Source organism: Strongylocentrotus purpuratus, unplaced genomic scaffold (assembly GCF_000002235.5).
Source record: "Strongylocentrotus purpuratus isolate Spur 01 unplaced genomic scaffold, Spur_5.0 spur5_scaffold_2, whole genome shotgun sequence".
In the NCBI taxonomy this organism is placed as follows: Eukaryota; Metazoa; Echinodermata; class Echinoidea; order Camarodonta; family Strongylocentrotidae; genus Strongylocentrotus; species Strongylocentrotus purpuratus.
The window spans coordinates 6214081-6235124 of NW_022145605.1; the positions used below are offsets into that span (position 1 = coordinate 6214081).

Below are 21044 nucleotides of genomic sequence, written 5' to 3' on the forward strand. Positions count from 1 at the left end.
TTGTAATGAAAGGGGGTAATTTAGAAGACGACGACCGGTTTCTTCTGAAATGATTGTGATGAGCCGATGAATTTGGAGCTGTATTCAGGTTTATATCATAATATCCGCCTTTGCATGGGTACTAATGCATGAACTCTTTTAGAGGAAAGTGAGGGTGTGCACTGAGTGTAAATTTACTCATTAAAAGCACAATGAAGAAAAAAAAAGAGATTAGCTGGCGGTTAAGTTCTATTTGCACACCTGTTACTAGATTGCTTACAATTTACGTGTGATCTGATTGATATAGGCCTACCTTAATTTCCTCCCACATTTCATACTTAAAAAAGGTGTTCATTAAACAATACTTCTTTTTGGGACCTGCAAGTGGGACATAGTACCTTTAAACAATGCTTCTTGATTTGGCCTATTGATAAGATCTTTGGCATTCTATGCTCCATTTTTAATATCACGTGTTGTCTGCGTGTTTTTTTTTTATTGTGGTTTTTTTTATAGCGGTTAAGTAAAGAAGATATTGCGATTGTTTTGGGGTAAGCAAATAAAACAATTAGGTAGACCCCACAATGGGATGAATATAAAGTGATATTCCATTCTACGAAAGGTCATTCCAATTTGAGAGTTATTGGAGATCCGCCTATTCGACCCAATAGCTCGTCTCTATTGCATTTAGCCGGCAGACAAGTTGTTCCCGTGATACAAAAGGAAAAAGCATGGCGTATTCCCTCAATTGGTTGTAAATGTTAACTTATGTTTGAGACGTATAGAGAATTTGTAAAGAAGGGAATTGACTGTGTATGACTGTACATGGTGCGTATATAGTATAGTATGCATTTAAACTTACGCTATATGCATAACATTGTTTATTTAAAATAAAATAATCGACCACGTCTTCCCCAGTCATGACCATATATTTATCAAAAGATACGTGTGTATGGAAACAAATAAATTAAAAATGTTATAATAATGTAAAGCTATACACTCGAAGATCTACATGAACAGTGTATATAGAAACCAAATACCTTAACTTGCTACAAACATAGATAGGTGAAGTACACTCTGTTTCTTTCTTTCTCTTTCCCGAGTTTGATGACTGTGACATGGACAGTCTGAATAGTTTCTATAATTCAAGAGGAACACAAATATTTCGCAATTACTAAGTTTGAATCGAAAGTGCAAACAGGCTATGTGAAAGCTCCCTGCAGGTTGTGAACTCACTTTTCTAAATAAAGTTTCCTCGTTTGAACTTTTCCAAACATAGAGTGCACTGTGTGTGTTTGAGATGATCTAAAACACTGGCAAGAATCTCCCGCGCAATATGGAAGATAAGAAGAGAAAGTGAATATCCAGTTGAACATTCTCGAGTCGCTGGTTTCCTTTTGCATTTTACCAGCTGCTAGTGTTATAGGAGAGCACGTACCAAGTACTTCACCTCCGTCTCCAGGAATCCATAAAGGTGGAGGCCGGGAAGGGGCGGAGGGGTGGATTGAACCCCTCCCAATGAAAATAAATGTTGGCAAATCTATCTATGTTGCAACAACCTTAATTGTTGATTAAATGCTTTACATGTATGCCTATCTAAATCGTTTCAGAGAAGAAACAAAATTAAGGGCTTTATATAGCTTATTGGTATATCTTTTTTGACGATGTTGTTAATAAATACGGACCTAGTGGGATCATCTGGAAGACGAAAATCGGTATAAAGCGAAAAATACATTTTGTTGAGGGCTATTTTAATAAACGTGTGTGATATGGTTTAACCATTGTTATCCACATTTTTGTGTTGGTATTAACGACCCTTTTCTTTTAGTTGTAACAGTTTTGAAACGTTTTTTTTTTTAAACCACCGTCAGTAGTTTAAAATTACTCTTTCTGTTATTGCATTTTTGAAAAATTCTAAGCCGTTGTCGGCAAAAATGTCGGATACTTTTGGTTTTCCTACAATACTGCCCCCCCCCCTTAATTCAAAATATTCCTAGGTACGCCCCTTCTCCCGTCACAGTCACGCGAAGCTGAAGATGATGAATTGTAATCAACGCGATTAAAATGTCAACAGCTGCGAGTGGCGCGAACGGTATATTCATTGTAACCGTAGCGGGGTGGTATAAATGTATCCTGCAGACATTTGGGGGGAGGGGCGTAGTCATAGGTGAAAGACGATGCAAGAATGGGAGGGGTGGATCTAGGCGAAGGGTAATGGGTTTGTTTGTATGAATATTGTGTCTCTCGTAATTATCTTTTAAAGATTGAAACATACTGATGGAAATGGAAAATGGAAAATAAATCTTGGCGAATTGGAATACATTCATATAGGATAAGAGAACGTAACGTGATATCCTCCTGTAAACATAATTCCAGCACTTAATGGAGTCTTGATGCTGAATAGTAATTTTTTAATCAAATATCAACACGTTTGATGCTCTACCCATCCCTAAACCATTATGTTGGTATAGGCCTACTTGTTAATTTGCAAGTACATTTAGGCCTATATATCAAATCTAGTCCTGTTGTTTGTCTCCCGTGGTATTGCTAATTTCATATACCCTGTATGAAAAATCCTGAAATGGAGTTCGTTTTGATTAAATCTTGACCACCTGTGGTAATGTAATTTCATTTCGGTCTGTGGTCGGTCTGCTGTCGGTCTTGTCGGTGTAACTGGGGCTTATATTGTAGCGGCCCTCCTTACAAAACCCATATCTCTGTTATTTAGTGACCTAATTAAAACCAGGCATTGGGAAACCTATCTTACAGGGTTTATTTCACATCGATCTATAGAAAACATTCCTTTGTCACAGCAGCCATCTTAGAAGATCACCCGGATAGGTTACAAGAAATCTATCTGCAAGTCTATTGAGTGGCATCAACCCATCTGCCCTCGAAATGCTATGTATGGGACCGAGGTATTGGAAAGTGTTGTCAGACATTGATTAATGCGCTGCCGGTATAGATACAAATGTCGTTTCCCTGTGAAAAAGTTATTTGTATTTCTATCAATATGGTAACTTGTAGAGTTATTGAAAAGACATTGAATGGCAATTGGTTTCACATAAGGTCAATAACTTTAGGGGTCTGATAGAGCAGTAACATTTGTAATGTCATCAGGTATAATGCATACAATATCAACATCGATTTAAATTAATTTGTTTTCTAGTGTTTCAGTACATTTAACAGCAACATAATGCTTACCCATCAATTATTTAGCAAATAATTGCGGCAAGATAAAACCAATACGTGATATTGATAAAATGTTATCAATTTGTAGCAAGGGAGGAAAATTTGTGCTGATAACCGAAAGACAATTAGTATGGCTCATGTCAGTATATATATATGAATAATATATGTATATGCATTATGATTATAGCAAGTGGCATCCTTTCAAAAAATATCATGCATGGAAACTGAAATTGAAATGGACTTGATGGATCCTTTCTTCATTCCTTTCTCGCTTCTCAATATCGTTTCTGGATGACTGATTTCCCCTTTTACCTTTCATCTATCTCTCAGTCCACTGGATTACCTTACCATTTTTTGAATGCGTCCAAAGGTCGACGCTATATTTTGTTTCCATCATCTTCTCGATCGTTCCTCGTTCCATCTTCCCTCCCCTTTTCTCCCCATACACCTTTTACTCATGATGTACCAGATGTAATGTATTTTTGTATCTCTCTTTCTTTTTTGTACGTTTTCCTCTCCTTATCTCCTTTGCCTCTTGATCTGTCATATTCTCTCTTCTTTCTTCCACCTCCCTATCTCTCCTCTGACACTGTCTGTGTCTCTGTGTGTATTGTTTTCACCTCTCAAATTTCTGTTTTGTCACTTATTGTTTGAGAATTTTATCTATGAATATAAAATACTTCGTTTTTTGCCCCTTTTTTCATATTACAATTTTAAAATATATTCTACTTAAAAAGAAGGTAATGAGACATCTATAGAGTGGGCTGTATTTTTATAATTATTCAGTGTCAAATAAGCTCTACCAGGGTGTATACCAGGCGCATACGCAGGGGGGGGGGGTGGGGGTCGAACCCCCCTCAATTTTTTGTTGTTTGTGTGTGTGTGTTTTGGAAGAACCCCCCCCCCCCCATCAATTTTTTTTTAATTTAAAAAAAAAAAATTAAAAAATAGTGCTAATGGGTGACTCAAAAAGGCGACCTAACCCCCCCCCCCCCCCCAACGAAATATCGATCGGCCAAACTTTCAAAAAAAAAATCACTTTCTATACTCTCCCACCAGCATCTATTTTCCATCCATCCGTCCATTCATTATACCAACCACAAAAAAGACATAGGCAATGTGGCGTCGGTATTTTATTAACGCATACCGATTCTTTGAGCGCCACGTACGAACATGGCGTCAACTGTAACAAAAGTTGTGGCAACGTAGGGCTGGGCGCCAAAATCTACAATCGGAAATAGTTCGCATTGCCAGCGGACAAGAGAAACGAAGGCGCCCTGACACTCCCCGAGGCTAAACATCTCTCGTTACCCCCTCATACCGGGTTATTCTGGCTAGATTTACATAATGGCACCTATACGCGACCAGCCAGGGGCGTCCTCGGTGAGACTGGGAATTAGATTCTCTCAAAAATTGTATCTCTTTGAGATCTTACCAATGCGTGGTGTAATATTGAATAAAAAATGTAATATCCTAAAAAGAATGTCCAGATAATTTAATGAATGAATGAATGAATGAAGCATCTGATTGATTATAAACGAATTTAAAGAAAGGAATAGGGGCGATCACATGCTAAAATAAATACCCCCAAAATAAGAATGGCTGTTTTGCACCGAGTGAAAGACCTGTTTTTTATGAAGACCCAAATAACTTAGCACTTTGATACATTAATACTGTCACCTAGATTATATTATGAGTGCTTCTTTGCATGCATGTGAAGCTTATATTGATGTCAACATTGGGGCCGAGCAGACCTAATTTTGGCGGGAAATTAGGCCTCGATGCGACAAAAAAGTGGGAATGTCGTCCCCTCGCAGTTAATAGTAACAAGACAGCCAAAGCTCGGCCCGGGGCTAGTCGGGCAAATGTCGTCTACATCAGCGTCCAAATCACACTTAAGTCTATGCTCTTGTCCCTTAAATTTATTTCTACATTCCCATGAAATGTATGAATTTGAAACAATGACTTTAAATTATTGCAAAATCAAATTACAAATTGAAGGGGAAAAACCAAACATTGACCGGGCATTATAAAAACTCTCGCCGCCGTACCATGAGAATAGAATAAATATTTTTCTTTTGTCTCAATTTTGTAGATTTCACTAATATAATATGTATGAAATCTCTTTCTATATACTAACAACATCCATAGAGATAAGCAGTTAAAATATGTTTAAAAGGAGCTACACTTCTCCACTTTCTTTGACAAAGACTTTTCCCTGAAATGAAATGTATTTTAGTAGGGGCGTAGAAGTTGAAACTACAAGATCCATGAAGCCACCCACATGCACAACAACGTTATACAAGATCTATTCAAATGATGTTTCATATTGAATGCTTCCTCTGTAACGTTCGATAAAGACAGAGTGTGAAACTGATTGTCACTCCCTGCAGGGTTTGTACCCGAATGCTACACCTTTCAATCATTATTCCGAAGGCAGTATGGTATTGTTTTCCTACCGAATTGCCAATACGTCTTGATACCTGATGGGTATGTAATGCTATACCCATGATGAAAAGATGATCAATTTTATGATGTGAATGTACCAAAGACATAAACGACTTGTCGGCTTGTATATTGATTTCCTTCCGGCTAAAGCAAGCGCCGAAACAATTTAGATAGTCCCTAGGCGGATTAAGTGTTACAAACAAAACTCTAATGCGCTCCACTGAGAATTAGAACGCAAAGTTTGTTTTAAAAATCAACGTTTATGCAGTTGGCAATAATCTTATTTACTTTGTAAGTAAGAGAAATCGCTTGTGTTTTCTTTCGGTTTATTCTTCATTTTTGTGCTTATTATTTTTCCTCTTACTCCAACATTTATTAGATTTTATGTTGTAAGATAGATGTTTCAAAAGATTATTCAAAAAGGTGGAAATGGCTTTTCGCTACTCTTTTAAACGCGTAATTATTTTCAGTCAATTTTTGTCATTCAGACGAGTCTATATCTAAATCATTGGATTTTTTGTTATAGGGTGCATATTAAGGGCGTTATAAATCTAACATAGGATTCTACCGTATATGGTTTAAAGTGACTCGGTAACATTGTTGTAGGTTGATGAAAAAACTATAATTTGTATATGAAATGTTACTTATTATATTTCTTCTACTCTACTTACCTTCTAACAGACAACAAATCCTGAGAAAATTCTCAAACAACAAAGATATTTATGATTTTCTTTGAAGGCGTCACTGTGCAACACCCTCTAACAGTGATTAACAGTAAATTCTCATAACCACTTTTGAATTTTCCCAACCGTTTTTCCTTCGAAAATAAGACATAAGACAGGTTTTTAACAAATCTGTCAATACTTAAATGTCTGGAATGGTGTATAGAGCCAATTCATTGCTTTGTGACGATTTAAATTCACCTAAAATGTAATTAAATTGTAATAATATATTTGGACGAATTAAGGAATCGATCAGATCAATTTCTCCAAATTGTTATCATTAATAATGGTCCGTTTTCACTCAAACTTTCAGATTATCCTTAATTGTACATTGAAGTCATTACCTTCGCACCGTTTTCTCTCATCTAAACAATGTTACTACAGCCCTTTAAGTTAATGGGTTGGTCAATATGCGAGCGTTACAGCCTGTTCCCGACAACAAAAGATCTAGAAACATGGGTTACCATTCGTGAAAGGGTGCACGTCTCTTACTAATCTATCATCAGTTTAACATTTAATCAATATCTAAAGGCTTATAAGCTTAAGTAATTTGAATGATCACTATTATGGGTATAAAGAACATTATATTGTCCCCACTCTACCCCCTTCCTCATAGTGATACACACCCGCACCCGCGGCACGCACAAACACACTCTCATGTTGTTCTTTCTCATTCTGTAGCTGTCTTTATTATTTTACGTATTTCAATCTCTCTGTCTTTTGATCCGTCTCAATTCCTTTTATTCTCTCTGTCTTGAATGCTCTCTCCCCTCTTTTCCCTCTTTCTCTTTCTCTGTCTTTGCCTCTCTTCTCTCCCCTCTCTTTCCCCCTCTTTTTGCCCATATCTCTTAAAAGGGGTTGACATAACCCCTTACATAGAGTACCTCTATTCAGACTAATGCTATTCTCTCACAGTTTGACATGCACACACTGTTGCTGCTATAGAAGCGATCACTTTCACTGTTTGCTTACCGTGACTTCATTCCAAACTGGGGGTCTGTCCATTCAGATATCTTTTCAGCTCCCTTAATACACGGTCCTATATGTCGTTACTGGAACCACAAATAGAAATTTGAACACCGTTATGGACAGCGAAATGCTATCTCTATTCACATTAAGGGTTTCAACTTTGAACTCCAAAGCCTAAAAAAGTTGCACCTTTAGACATGTTTATAGGTGACTTTGTCCCAAATTTAAGCTCTGTTCATACATACGTATTTTCATCCCTCTCTTTAACCGTCCTATTATGTATTTCTAAGATCACAGAAAGACGCCTTGCACCTCCTGAATAGAAAAATGCTCTCCCCAATTCATCCTATATAAGAAAAAAAGTTTACCTTTGAACCCTAAACCAAGGTCCAAAAAGCACTATCTTTGGGTTGCAATGTTTATCGCAAATGAAATATATTTTGTACCCCTTGAAATGATTAAAGTGCACCGTTTAAAGGTGCAAGGTGCAAACTTATGAAACAGCATCTTCTTTGATCAAATTGGCACCCCTGATGTTAATGCTATTGCCCCATATTAAGGTTAGAGTTCAGTCATTTTCCTCTTATAGAATAAAGGTACGATGTGGGTATGGAAATGATAATGTTAATCAAAAACAAAAATCACTTTCTTTTGAATTCGGAGGACAAAATTTTATCTAAGAAAAGTACTCCCTAATTTGCTCGGGACATGAAGTATGTGAATTTGAGATATTTTGTTTTGAGAGACTCAGTTACAGACATAACACTATCTGTATTGACATGGTCTGATTATCTTGTACTTTCGTGTATTAAGTGGCTAATTGTTGGGCCTGCGTGTACGGGTAGAAATAGAATAATGTTATTATGTCTGTATCGATTGGTTTGTAATTGCTATCGCGGCTTTCTTCGTGCACGCTAGTCTGTCGTCTGCATGTCTTTCCCGATGATAGTTCCTTTCAATTTAATGGATCATCTGGAGACATCAAAATGCTCTTCTCCCAAACCCATTACGTTTACATTCAACATTTTAAATGACATTCTGTTCTTCTTTTCATCATCTTTCTTCCATCTAAAAGGAAACTTTTACAACGCAACTTGAAAAAACCTCATGGCACTTTATTTATAATAGCTTGTCCGTCTATTATCGCGACAGGCCTTTGCAAGTCAGTCGAGCGAAATGATTACTATGGTCTTACAATGCAGATGAGGAATGGTCTATTAGTATTTCATCAACTGAGTAAGCTTATCGATATCCTGATCCAAAGTATCGATCAGTCTGCCGTCTTGATAGCTTCGGTATGTGCGGGACATGAGAGGAGCAAATTCCTGTTTACCCCCCTCCCCTTTGAGATTGTGTAACAGCCAGATATATATTCGAACAAAAATATGTTCATTATGCACTTACGTGGTATCAAAGGCACATTTTAAAAAGCATCCGATCCACTATACTGCATAGGGAAAGAGCCCCCCCCCTCATGTTTACATGTTTGCCTCTGATAAATGTATCCCAAAACCTTTTTGCACCCCTCCAAATCCTTAAAAAGTGGATGAACGCCCCTTCATGTACCTCCAGATACTGTATGTTGCGTGTGATTTTCCCATACAAAGATATGTTGCCTAATAATCAGTGTCAAAGTTTTCGTTTCAACAACAACAAAATCACTCATTATTTTATCCGCGGATGTTTGAAAAATGGTCAAGAACCGTTATGTACACACAGCATTTTTCATTCCATTTCGATCTCAATACATTTCATCAACACTAGTTCAACACTTCATCTATAGATACAAAAATTGAATATAGTGACAGAGAAAGGGGAAACTAAAAACAGTTGAAAACAAGACAAACAACAACATAAAACAAGAACCCGACGTGCCTGAAAGCTTTAGCTCTCGTACAGATCTCTTATGCCTTAACCTCTTTAGAATTTAAACGTAAATAAATATTACTTTATTTTAACTCAATAATCGCCTTCAAAGGAGCAGTCGTACGGTGTCTCTTGCACCCAGCGGGAGGGGAAGGGGGTAGACAGGGAAGGGGGGGGGGGGGGGTAATCGATTTACCAAGCGCACTCTTTCGTGACGTCAAGAGGTAGCTTTCTTTTTGACACACAATAACGCAGCAACCAAGCGTAAAGTACAAGCACAATTACAGCGCCATTACCACCTTTAATTGCATCATTACTGCCAAACTTGATCGATAAATTTTACTGAGGAATTACCGGTACTTTTTACGGATTAAAAGTTCGTATATAGATAGCTATGTACCCCTTGCATAAGATTGCAATATTCCTTGTAAAAGAATGACTACATGCATATTCGAATTATATAATTTATCAATAACTATACAAAGTGGGTAGTCTGATGTAATATATCGAACATGGCTATTCTAATCTTGATATCAATCTTGTAATAAGGTAATTAAGTTAAAGTGTTATTTTTTAACGAGGTCCTACTGTATTTATGAATACAATTTACTGTTTGAATTAAACCATTCAATGAAGTTAAACTACGGTGTATCAGTATAATGTCATCAGGAAAAAAAATCAATCTCATACTTCACTCTAAAAAGCTATCATTAATTCAGTTTTGAAATCCATATCCTTCAATTCTATTCCGATATTGTGATGCTCTAAATGCTTGACATTTCTCCCGATATAACCATGTAGATACAACTGTATCTGTCGTCGACACTGTCTTGTACGTCCGCGATGCACCTTGCAGAAAAAGAAAGCACTCCATTAGAATCAAACTTGTTTTCACTATCACCTTAGGCGTAAGAAATCGCAATTTGTTGATCCACACAGGCAAAATATTGAATAGATAACTACCAACTTATGTCCGTTTGTTTTCGGTAAGTCATCTATGAAAAGGGCTCAGAAAAGTTGACGAAGCAAGTGTTGGTATCCCGTGGTACGAGCCCTTATAAGAAGTATTTAAATGGCTTCCTTTACATTTTCTTCTCGTGTTTGAATTGAGCTAACGGTTATGAGAAGCCATGTACTATAGTTGGAATGTCTCCCGCGAAGATTACAATTGCTATATACGAAAACTTTTAATCGTCCAATTAGTTTGAATCTTGAATAGTATTGACAAGTCGTGGTTACGTTGGCGACTTTTAATCGTCATGACAAAAATAGTATACAGGACAATTCATTATTTTGCGTCGTTAAGACGTTAGTAAGAATAGTTGATGCCATCCAATTGTGAGTCGGTGCGAGAGTTTAGATATAATTTATAAACAAGTTACCAAGCAGTGATAGTGTGAGTTTAATGCATGAATATGGTACTATATTGGATGAGATGCCGATTCTCTATCTGGTAGTGCACAAAATTTGGATAGTTCTATCATCCTAAATATAGTCTGTTTTAGTCTGTTTCATAATGTAAATACGAAACAGAAATGAGCCGAAAAGTAGTATTCTGCACCAATCAGAAAATCTACCTGTCTCCGGTAACGCACCATCACACCCTATTACATGTACTTTCAAATCTTCCAAACAAGAAGATTGAAAGGTGTTTACGAGCAAATCCACTTTCAGACAGCAAACAATGGTATTTTGTGCATGCCGTGTGGTTGCGAGTCACAGCTATCAAGAGGATGAAGAGGTTTGCGAGGGTACTCTCCAAAAATCATCAAAGCTCGGAGAATATCCTTTCATTTATCGTGCCTTAGTCCGATTAATCTATTCAAGTGGCGGAGAACTATCAAGAAGGACCAGTCCCCTACCAAGATAATTATCCTCTTATCCTGAAAATCTCTGTGACGCATTAAAATCTTTGCCTTTGTGTTTTATAGCCGATTAAAGCTGGTCATTCGCCTTTGGAAGCATTTCTACCGAGTCGAAGTATATTTGTAACCAACGACAGTTATTCAAATCAAAACATGGTTGAGTATATTATTGACAATAAAGTAGTATACCACTGCTGTGTTATTATATGTACAAACTCAAATTCAAATTTAAACTTATTGGAACAAAATCCTTGCATGAAAGGATTATTATCAAAATCTAATTAGAAAAACTATTGAAAAGATTTTTTTTTTTAATAATAATAATGCACACACCCACGTTTTAGTACTGCTACTGTAGTGGTTTGGATAGGTAACAAGTGGTACACTTTATGTTGTGAACATGGAGATACCTCAAAACAAACATAGGCTGCAATATTCTTCTAGTAAAACCAATAGTTAAGTAAATTTTTTAGTGAATTATTTAACTGCACATGTAAAACATACCAACGTAAATAAACATTTAAAACTCTCCTTTACAAAATAATAGCTTTACTTTAGAACTTCCACAGTGCTTTTGCCAGCACTTTAATACACATGTTAACGCACAATCGAACCCCTTTTATTTTTAACTCGAAAATATTGACGAGGACCTTTAAATAACTTCTTCATGGTTCATTCCGTTTGACCAGACAGAGGCAAATGCACTGTCCAATCAAATAATTAGGATTAGATAAACCTTGGACACATTAGAACAATTGTGCAATAAAACAAACCGCATGAAATAGTACTCAATATTATTGATTACTTGCGAGGTTTTGAATGGCTACTTGGTGGGGGTTTATAATCATGAACAGAAAACGCGACAGTATATATGCGTGATGGATCGAGCCACCAGCCAGTGAGCGATCTTTGGTGGCCGGTCGGGTATGTTTCTTATTCGGCATATGGGCTTTTCACGCAGAAAATTGGAAAAACAACGCTGTAAAAACATTCAGAGAGATGATAATGGATATACATTTTTGTATTCCATTTGTCAAAGTACACACTTCAAGTATTGATGAACATTTGGAATTGTTTTTCCTAATGAGGCCTGATGGCTCATAGTATCAATGACTTTTCGACAATTAGTCAATTATTGATGTTATGCCCAAACCATTTGATCGCGCCTAATTAATCCAAGGTCACATTAGTATGAAACATAACATTATATTCTAATTGCATTATCCATTTATTTGTTTTGTACTGTCGCGGTGGCTTTAGGTGGGGGGGGGGGGGGCACAGGCAGCCCATCCAAATTTACTTTTTTTTTCTTCTTCAAAGAGACATAATTGTATCCCTGAATAAGGTGAAAAGGAAAAAGAGAAAGAGAGAGAGAGAGAACAAACAAGGGAAGATATAATGTGACAGAGAGTGTAAGAGAGAAATATAATGAAACTGACAGATATAATGATAGAGAGATATAAAAAGTGAAAGAGAGAAATATAGAGAAAGTAAACGATAGAATGATAGAGAGAGTGAAAGGAAGAGACAGAGAGAGAGACAGAGAGACAGAAAGAGAGAGAGGGGGAGGGGCATAGAATGAGAAAGGGTGAATCAAAGAACATAAAAAGAAATGACAGGAATTTACTCGAATGCCCACATGCCGTCTGCGTGAAAATTGGTAGCGCTGTTTTTTATCAAGGACTTTATCGAGAATAGATGAGCAATTGATGAGATTCCCTGTGCTTCTCATCATGTATTGAGTACTTCATCCGGGAATATATGCTTTAATACCATCTTTATTACCTTGCCAGACAAGACTCAGTTATCCGATAGAAAAAGTGCACATTGCGGTGAAAACACCTCATGATGACTCTAAGCTCATCCTTTCTTCACACAAGACAGTCATTCCCTAGTCGTTGCCAGTGCTGCATCAACTATATTTAATCTGCTTATAGTGTGCTTAATAAGATATGAACTTCATGCTTGAATTTTAAGATGATTCTCCACTCTAGGGTTCACCTCACCTAATGTGACGTCACACAATATAAAGCTTAGCGTGTCCAACATAATATTGGAAATTATTCATGAACATGATGTCAGAGATGACGTTAGAATTGTCGAAGATTAAAATGATGATGTTGATGATGGGGATGATGATGACGATGATAGTGGTAATAACGATCGTAGTGATATTGGAGATGACGGTGGAATTGTTGGAGATGATATTGATGATAATGATGATAATGATAATGATGATGGTGGTGGTGAAGATGATAACTGTAATATGAATTTTGGGGCATTAGCATACAAATATTGATGATGATAATGATGGGGATGCCAGTAATGAGGATAAGGATCATGAAATGAGTGGAACTGATAACAACTGTAATGATTAATGATTTCGATGATGATGATGACCATGATTATGATAACAAATACCACATTGCTATCAAAATTGCTTACCTTTGTTCCCTCATCTTATTACCATGGTCACAGGTACCGCAGCATCCAGGGCTGCTGAATTACTGTACGCAAACTTAACAGAAGACTACAACATCTTCATCAGACCGGTCAAAAACGAATCCGACCCTGTCGTGGTCAAGTTTGGACTTTCCATATCACAACTCATAGCAATAGTAAGTACACCCAACAAATGTTGGGAGAGAGATTAAACGATATTAAAAACGAGATAAAATAATTATACATGTACTACGAACTCTAAAGAGAGAGAGGAAAAAAAAAGATCATCCATTTAAAGCATTAATTAAAGAAGAAATGATACGCAGACCGCTATCTATTTTAAGATTGAAATATCACTCGCTGTCATCTATTAAAAAAAAAAACATCGATGCATGTCAATAAACTAAACTACATCTATTATTAAAGTCGGACGAATTCGATCGGGCACTTTGGATATAAAAGCACCACGGATCAGACAACTTTCGATTTTTTAAAAGCATGATATCTCAACCACTCAAATAATGACATCATGCAGTTGTCAATAATTGCTTATAGGTGTGACGAAGGGGCTTTAGTTTTTATTCAAGCGTCCATGAGATCGGCAGCACCTCCCGTTGAGGTCTTGCAACAGTCAAATATTGATTTAGTTTAAAAGAAGGCTGCTAATGATTGTACATGTATTATCAATTACATTCCCAGTACCTGTCACAGAAATCCGATCAAATCAAGATTCAAATTAACAAACACAGGAATGAATGGACGGCAAAGTTTTAGATGGGACATGGACAAACGTAGCATGTTCCTCCTTGATGACATAACCGATGATTAATCCATTCATTTTCTTTCATTTTGTCTTCTCTTCCATTCATCTTTATCCATCTTTGTCTTCTTTTACTTGTTTTATTATTATTCATCCTTCCCTCACCACTCAAAATATTTCTACCCATATTCCTCCCATTTCTATATTCCTTTCTTTTGTATTTGTGTTTCCCCTTCCTTTTCCTAAATATCTCAATTTCATTTCTCCCTCTCTTCCTCTTTCTCTCTCTCTCTCTCTCTCTCTCTCTCTCTCTCTCTCTCTCTTTCTTTCTCTCTCTCCCTATCTATCTCTCTTTCTCTCCCTCTCTCTCTCTCTATCCATATATCTCTCTATTTATTTCTCTCTCCAGGATGAAAAGAACCAAGTGATGACAACAAGTGTCTGGGTCAAACATGTAAGTTAATTTCTCTTTTTTTTTAAATTAGAATAATTATGGATAACAATTTTTTAATTAATCAAAGCTTGCAAATAAAGCAGGCAAATAGTAAAATGAATCAAATTAATATTTCATATCAATATTTAAAGTTAAAGGATTTGTTACACGAAATATATATACAGTATTTTAAGGGAAGAATGGCAAACTTACACGTTCTTTTGATTTCTGTTGTTGATGTGATTTACTTTTTTCAATACATGACTTTTTATTCAAAATAATATAAGGGATGCCAATTTTTTTTGAGAAAGATAGCTTATCAATTTCAGCTGATCAATTAAAAAACATGCCATTGATATCCAGACTAATATGACCTTCAATTTCAAATTGACGATGTTGGAACATTTTCAAAATTATTGATTGTTGCTTCAATCATTTTTGGTTGAATTTAAAGTAATTTCAAGCATTATTTGTTTGTGTCTGATGTTTTTTTTTTTTATAAACAGGAATGGCAGGACCATCATTTAATGTGGAATCCAGAGGACTATGAGGGTATCACTGAACTCCATATTCCTGCTGAAAACATCTGGCGACCTGATATCTTATTATACAACAAGTAAATATATTTCATTCATTTATTCTCTCCCCCGTATTTATTTATTTGACTTTGCTATTTATTTATTTATTTTGAAAATTTGTTTTATTCAATTTATTTATTCATTAATGTTTTTAATTTTCTTGCATTTATTTACTATTTATTTATTTATTCACAATATTTATTTGTCTAGTTATTTATCCATTATAAGGATATATCTCAGCAAGATAATACACTCAGCACTAGACAGTTTTATATGGTGGTCATGAATTATATACGAAAACATACAGTAAATACATACAGTAGTGCATGTTTATAAAGAATAAAATATACGAAATAATTGATTTAAGAAATAATCAGTGTACTAATTAAGGTCATATAATGAAATTCCGACTAGTAGTGCGATATATGATGCATGTATTAACAACAACAAAATTCACATTTGTGTGTGAATATCCGTCTAGAGATTGATACTAATTGCAAAATATAAGATTTCTGAAGTGTACTCGATCAAAAGGTCTGTTTAATCAGATTTTATCAACTTAAACCTATTAAGTTACATGCGCTCATTCATAATTCTGGGATATTTCAAATCTTTACTCTGAGATAAGCTGAACTGTACTATGTCTTGTGGAATAAATCCATGTATAAAAATTCATACTTATTAGGTGATAAATAACTCCGGGTGAAGTTTAGTTGTTCCATTACCACAATTTCTGATTTCTGTGCTTCATTCTCTCTCTCCTCTCTATAGTGCCAATGGGAATTTCGATGTGCAGTTTCTGGTGAACGCCATAGTAAAATACACGGGGACAGTCACGTGGTTGCCACCCGCGATCTACAAAAGCTCCTGTACAATAGATATCGAATACTTTCCCTTTGACGAACAATCGTGTAAGATGAAGTTCGGTCCATGGACTCACGATACACTCAAGATCGACATGGCGTCCTCTAACGATGTCGTTGATCAGGAGGACTATTGGCCGAACGGTGAATGGGAGATCGTCGAATCGCCGGCGACGCGGAACGAGATTACCTATCCGTGTTGTGACGATAAATACGTGGATGTAACATTATATTTCAAGCTGCATCGGAAACCGTTGTTTTACGTGGTCACACTCGTAGTGCCTTGTCTTCTTATTTCCTTCCTCACAATCCTCGTTTTCTTCCTACCATCAGACGCTCAGGAGAAAATAACCCTCTCCATCTCCATCCTCCTGGCCCTCATCGTGTTCCTTCTCCTCATTCCCGACATCATCCCACCGACATCGACCACGCTGCCGTTGATCGGTCGCTACATGCTTTTCACCATGGTGTTGGTAACGCTCTCCATCACCATCACCGTCGTCATCATTAATTTTCATTTCAGGAACGCTCGCACGCATGAGATGTCGTCGTCGATGCATTACATCTTCCTCGTGCTCATGCCCAAGGTCATGTGCATGCCGAGGCCGACGAAGCCATTCGAACACGAGAAGCACAAATCGGCCAAGAAGATGAAGAAGAAACTCGCGTCAGCGGGTCTGTGTGGGAGGATTTTTGGAGCGTCTTCCGATAAAAGATTCTTGAGGTCTGGAGCGCAGTATGTGATTGATACCATAACACCATCGTTGCTTGAAGAGATTGAGAGTAGGAACAGGGACATTAACTCGTCCAGTGCGTCCTTGCCCAAAGAATGCATGGATATGCTGGACTCTCTCGAGGTCATCGCAATGCATATGAAAAGAGAAGATGACGAAGATCAGGTAACAATCTAATCAACTTTTAGTACGAAATTAAATAAGTGAGAGAAAAAGAGAACCCTGTAAAGAGTAGTGAGATTCATGTGTAATACTTTTAACAGTACAAAACTGTACAATAGAAGATTCTTCATATTCAAGAAAGAAGAGGGTTTTTTAAAGAACACTAAAATAATTCATGCCAGGTAAGGTTGTCGTTATGCCGAGATTACCATTGGGGGGGGGGGGTGGATATAAGTGAACATCCCCACTGAAAATGTCCTTCGGTATATCTATCTAAATTAAAAACTGCAATAATGGCTACACTAATATGTTGGAATTTTCCTTTTTATCCGTATTTTGTTTCCTTTTCTTTAATAACTATTCATTTCCTTAATTGAAACATGATCGGCTTAATGTAAAACAGACGTTCCGTACTCAACACCTTTGTTTCTTCTCTTCCGATACAGATAAGCGAAGACTGGCGTTTCGTTGCCTTGGTGATGGATCGTATGTTCCTCTTTATCTTTGCTCTGATGTGTCTGAGTGGAACCGTAGGCATCATATTACGAGCGCCATTACTCTGGGAGGCAGCGGATCATCATAACACCACCAATTACACCAAGCCTATTGTCTTGGAGACGCAGTCCTTCTACGATTTCAACCCCACTACTCCGGTTTATTAATCTGGAGACGCAATCCTCAAACGTTAACACTACCACTCCTGCGTCTTAATCTGGAGAGTGACGCAGTCATTCTATGACTCAAACTCCGACACCCTTGCGTTTTGATCTGGAGACGCAGTCATTCTATGACTCAAACTCCGACATCCTTGCGTTTTAATCTGGAGAGGTAATCCTACAACTTTAACACTACCACTCCTGCGTTTTAACACAGAAACGCAACCCCTCTAGAATTTTACCACTCTTCCCCGGCGTTTTTTTTAAATCTAGAGACGCAGTCCCTCCAAGACTTTGACCCCACTCCCTTGCGTTTTAACCTAGAGACAACAATCCTTCTATGACGTTGATCCCACAAACCCTGCGTTGTAATCTTGGAAAGACAAATTGCATGACCAACGACACTTACCTATTGTTTTGGAGACGTCGTCATTCTGCGACGTTAAAACCGTCGCACACGAAGCGTTATTTCAATTGCGCTATTACCTGCGTCAATGAGGCCCGTCAGGGTAAATTTTCCTTGCGCCAGTAATTCAACGCAATATTTTCTTTGTTCATTACAAATTTTGATAATAAGGTTTGGACGCTGTTCACGCTCAAATGACGCCTTTCAGAACCGCGCCAGTTGCTGACGCGATGGGGCTTTACTAGAATAAGAATCTTATCTCAAACACTAATGGTTACTTATAAATAACTTTCTGCGGCCAGTTTTAAAAGGTAACATTAACCACCGACCAAAAATCTATAACCAATTTGTAACGGTAAGGGGAGAACGACGTATTAAACCTAACTGACCACAAATGATGACTGGTAGGCAATGATCCTTTTAAATCGGGCAATTATCGGAGAGACTTTGCATCAATTTCATGAAGAAAAAACAACAACTTATATCCGACGGAAGGAAAATTCTGTTATAAACAGTTTAACAAACTGACATTGAAGTGAACAGCACAACAACGAGGAAACTACTCGACAGATATGTCATTATGCAATGTTTTGTGGAATTTTCTAAATCTGAATCTTCCACTGATCAATCTCGTTTTCTATGTGTGTGTGGGTGTGAGTGTGTGTGCTATCAATACCGATTAACGTATTTACCAAGAAACCAATAATATGAATTTTTGTTTGAATGTATGAAATATTATGACTATAGTCTTTCTATCATTATAATCATTTTGCTATAGCTGCTCAGTATAATTTTATTTACTGTCATATTCAGATAAGGAAAAACTAAAATGCGGTTAAATTATGTCGTATCATCAATAAATTGAACTGCTAAAATTGTTAACAAAGTGTGTAGGCTTTCAACAACTCCTTTGATAAAATAATTGAGAATTAACATTAAGGTAAACTTAAAACATGTTTCATGAAGGCGATGAATTTTGTAGGAGTAGATATGCGGTCTCGTTGATATTTTTACAATTCATAATTATATTGCCATATGCAATGATTTTGGCTAATAAATACTTGGCATGGAATAATCAATTTTTCTTCGAAAAATAACTTGCATTTACTGATTCACGAAACGAAAGATACAACAACATAAAGATTATTGACGGTTAAGTAGATCATACAATTTTCGAGTAACAAAAAGGATGAAAGATAACTACGGAAATAAAAGTGTTTACGTTATACATGAAATTCACTATCGCGATGTATGTTTGCATCCCGCAAGTTCTTATGATATCTGTTAACTCATTAGCAATATATTAGTTTCAATGTTACCCTCACCTTTTTATACGAAAGAAATATAAACCCGCATTGTTATAATCACGTATAATCATAGAATAAATCAAATATTTTGACTTTTGAGTAGAACGATTAAGACTATACCACCGATATTTCAAATATCTGATTTAATATTATGATATTATCTGATTATACTACTGCTACTATAGATGAAGGGCAAAACAAGAATGTACATTTTGTTCAACAATCTAAACTTGAATGTTCAGTATTGGTTCCTACGCATGGTCCTATGTATAATGTAAGTCTTTCTCTACCAAACCATATCCTTTTTGTTTATCATCATGACGCATATTTTGTAGTAAAAAGATTGTATTTTGTTTTTTTGTTTTGTTACTTGCATTTGATTTAAAGAAACGTCGCATTCACCTTTCATCAGGTACTGTACATCTCATGGTTTTTATTTTGTCATAATAAAAATAATAATTGTAAATTGTTTTTCATTTTTACGAGTGCTAAATGAAGTATGTTTATTGAACTACTACTCATGTATGGCACAAGACGAAAAGTTGTATTTTATGGATATTATGAATCTTCTCTCTTTTTGGCATGATGAATTTGAGATGATAATGCTAAATATGAAAAACTTTTAATCTTTGAAGTTTGTTTTAATGGGTAATATTTTCACCAAACCAATATTTTAATTTGGGGATGAGAAAGGATTTCAAAAAGTTTTGATGCGTTGTTCGGCTCCACCGCTACGTTTGATTTAACTAACTCTATATATTTTTATTACACTGATAGACATTTCCGCTTGCTAGTCATAATTTTCAAGCACTATAACATTACGACTATATTGTTAACTGTTTGTGTAAATAAGACACTATATATGAAAATGGCTATGTTTATAATACTATAAACCAATAAGAAGTACTATTTATGATATGAAAACAAGTATTTGAAGTTCTTTACTTACAAAACATAAAAACATGAAGAAAAAAAATCACCTGTTTTCAGTTGTGTTCCTTTTGTTTCTGTTGTCAGAGTTACGGTGAATTGTAATATCTCTCTGTACTTCAAACGTAGTACCATGTACCCTCCAGATAAAACCTGACTCACTATAGGTAACAAACAAATATTACCCTGACTGGGTCGTACAGTGTACCAACATTTTTTTTACGTTTGAAACTCCGATTTTGTTCGTTTTAGAAACTTTGATGACTTATCCTGGACTTGCCACTCTAAACGATGCAATGTCTTTATAAATCATACCATTAATTAATTCGTCAGAAAGTAAAAGCTACTTCTAGAAGAATGGTTTTTGCCCTATCCCCAAACAAAGTCACAGCCCCACAAATGGCCACAATGGTTCACCAACCCTTTCCTCTTCATAACACTCTTTAACAACTAATAAATACCTTACCCCCTACCACACCCCCTCCCATCTCTTCTCGCACTCCTTTCTCAGCCCCTTTCATCCCCTTTTTTAACCCAACTATAATTATTTTATCCCATCCTATCCCTTCTCAAATCTCTTCTTATTCCTCTTCATAGCACTTCATTCTCTGCCCCTCTCATGGCCCTTTCAAACCCTCTCTTACCCCCTTGACCATCGGCCCCTTTCATACCCCGTCCAGCGCTCTTACACCCATTCCCATTCCCTCTCACAACCCTCCCATCACCTCCTACCCC

The 21044-nt window shown here is 36.5% G+C and overlaps 1 protein-coding gene across 1 annotated transcript in view; it reads left to right on the plus strand.

The window, feature by feature from the left end:
- LOC581601 (neuronal acetylcholine receptor subunit alpha-3) overlaps positions 1-20355 on the plus strand; it is a 36316-nt gene extending 15961 nt beyond the window's left edge. Inside the window, exons 2-6 of the mRNA XM_781589.5 lie at positions 13517-13656; positions 14650-14694; positions 15180-15289; positions 16023-17013; positions 17457-20355. Coding sequence (XP_786682.3) covers positions 13517-13656; positions 14650-14694; positions 15180-15289; positions 16023-17013; positions 17457-17672 — 1502 coding nt within the window. The 3' untranslated portion in view covers positions 17673-20355. The remainder of the gene's footprint in view (positions 1-13516; positions 13657-14649; positions 14695-15179; positions 15290-16022; positions 17014-17456) is intronic.
- The last annotated feature ends 689 nt before the right edge of the window (positions 20356-21044 follow it).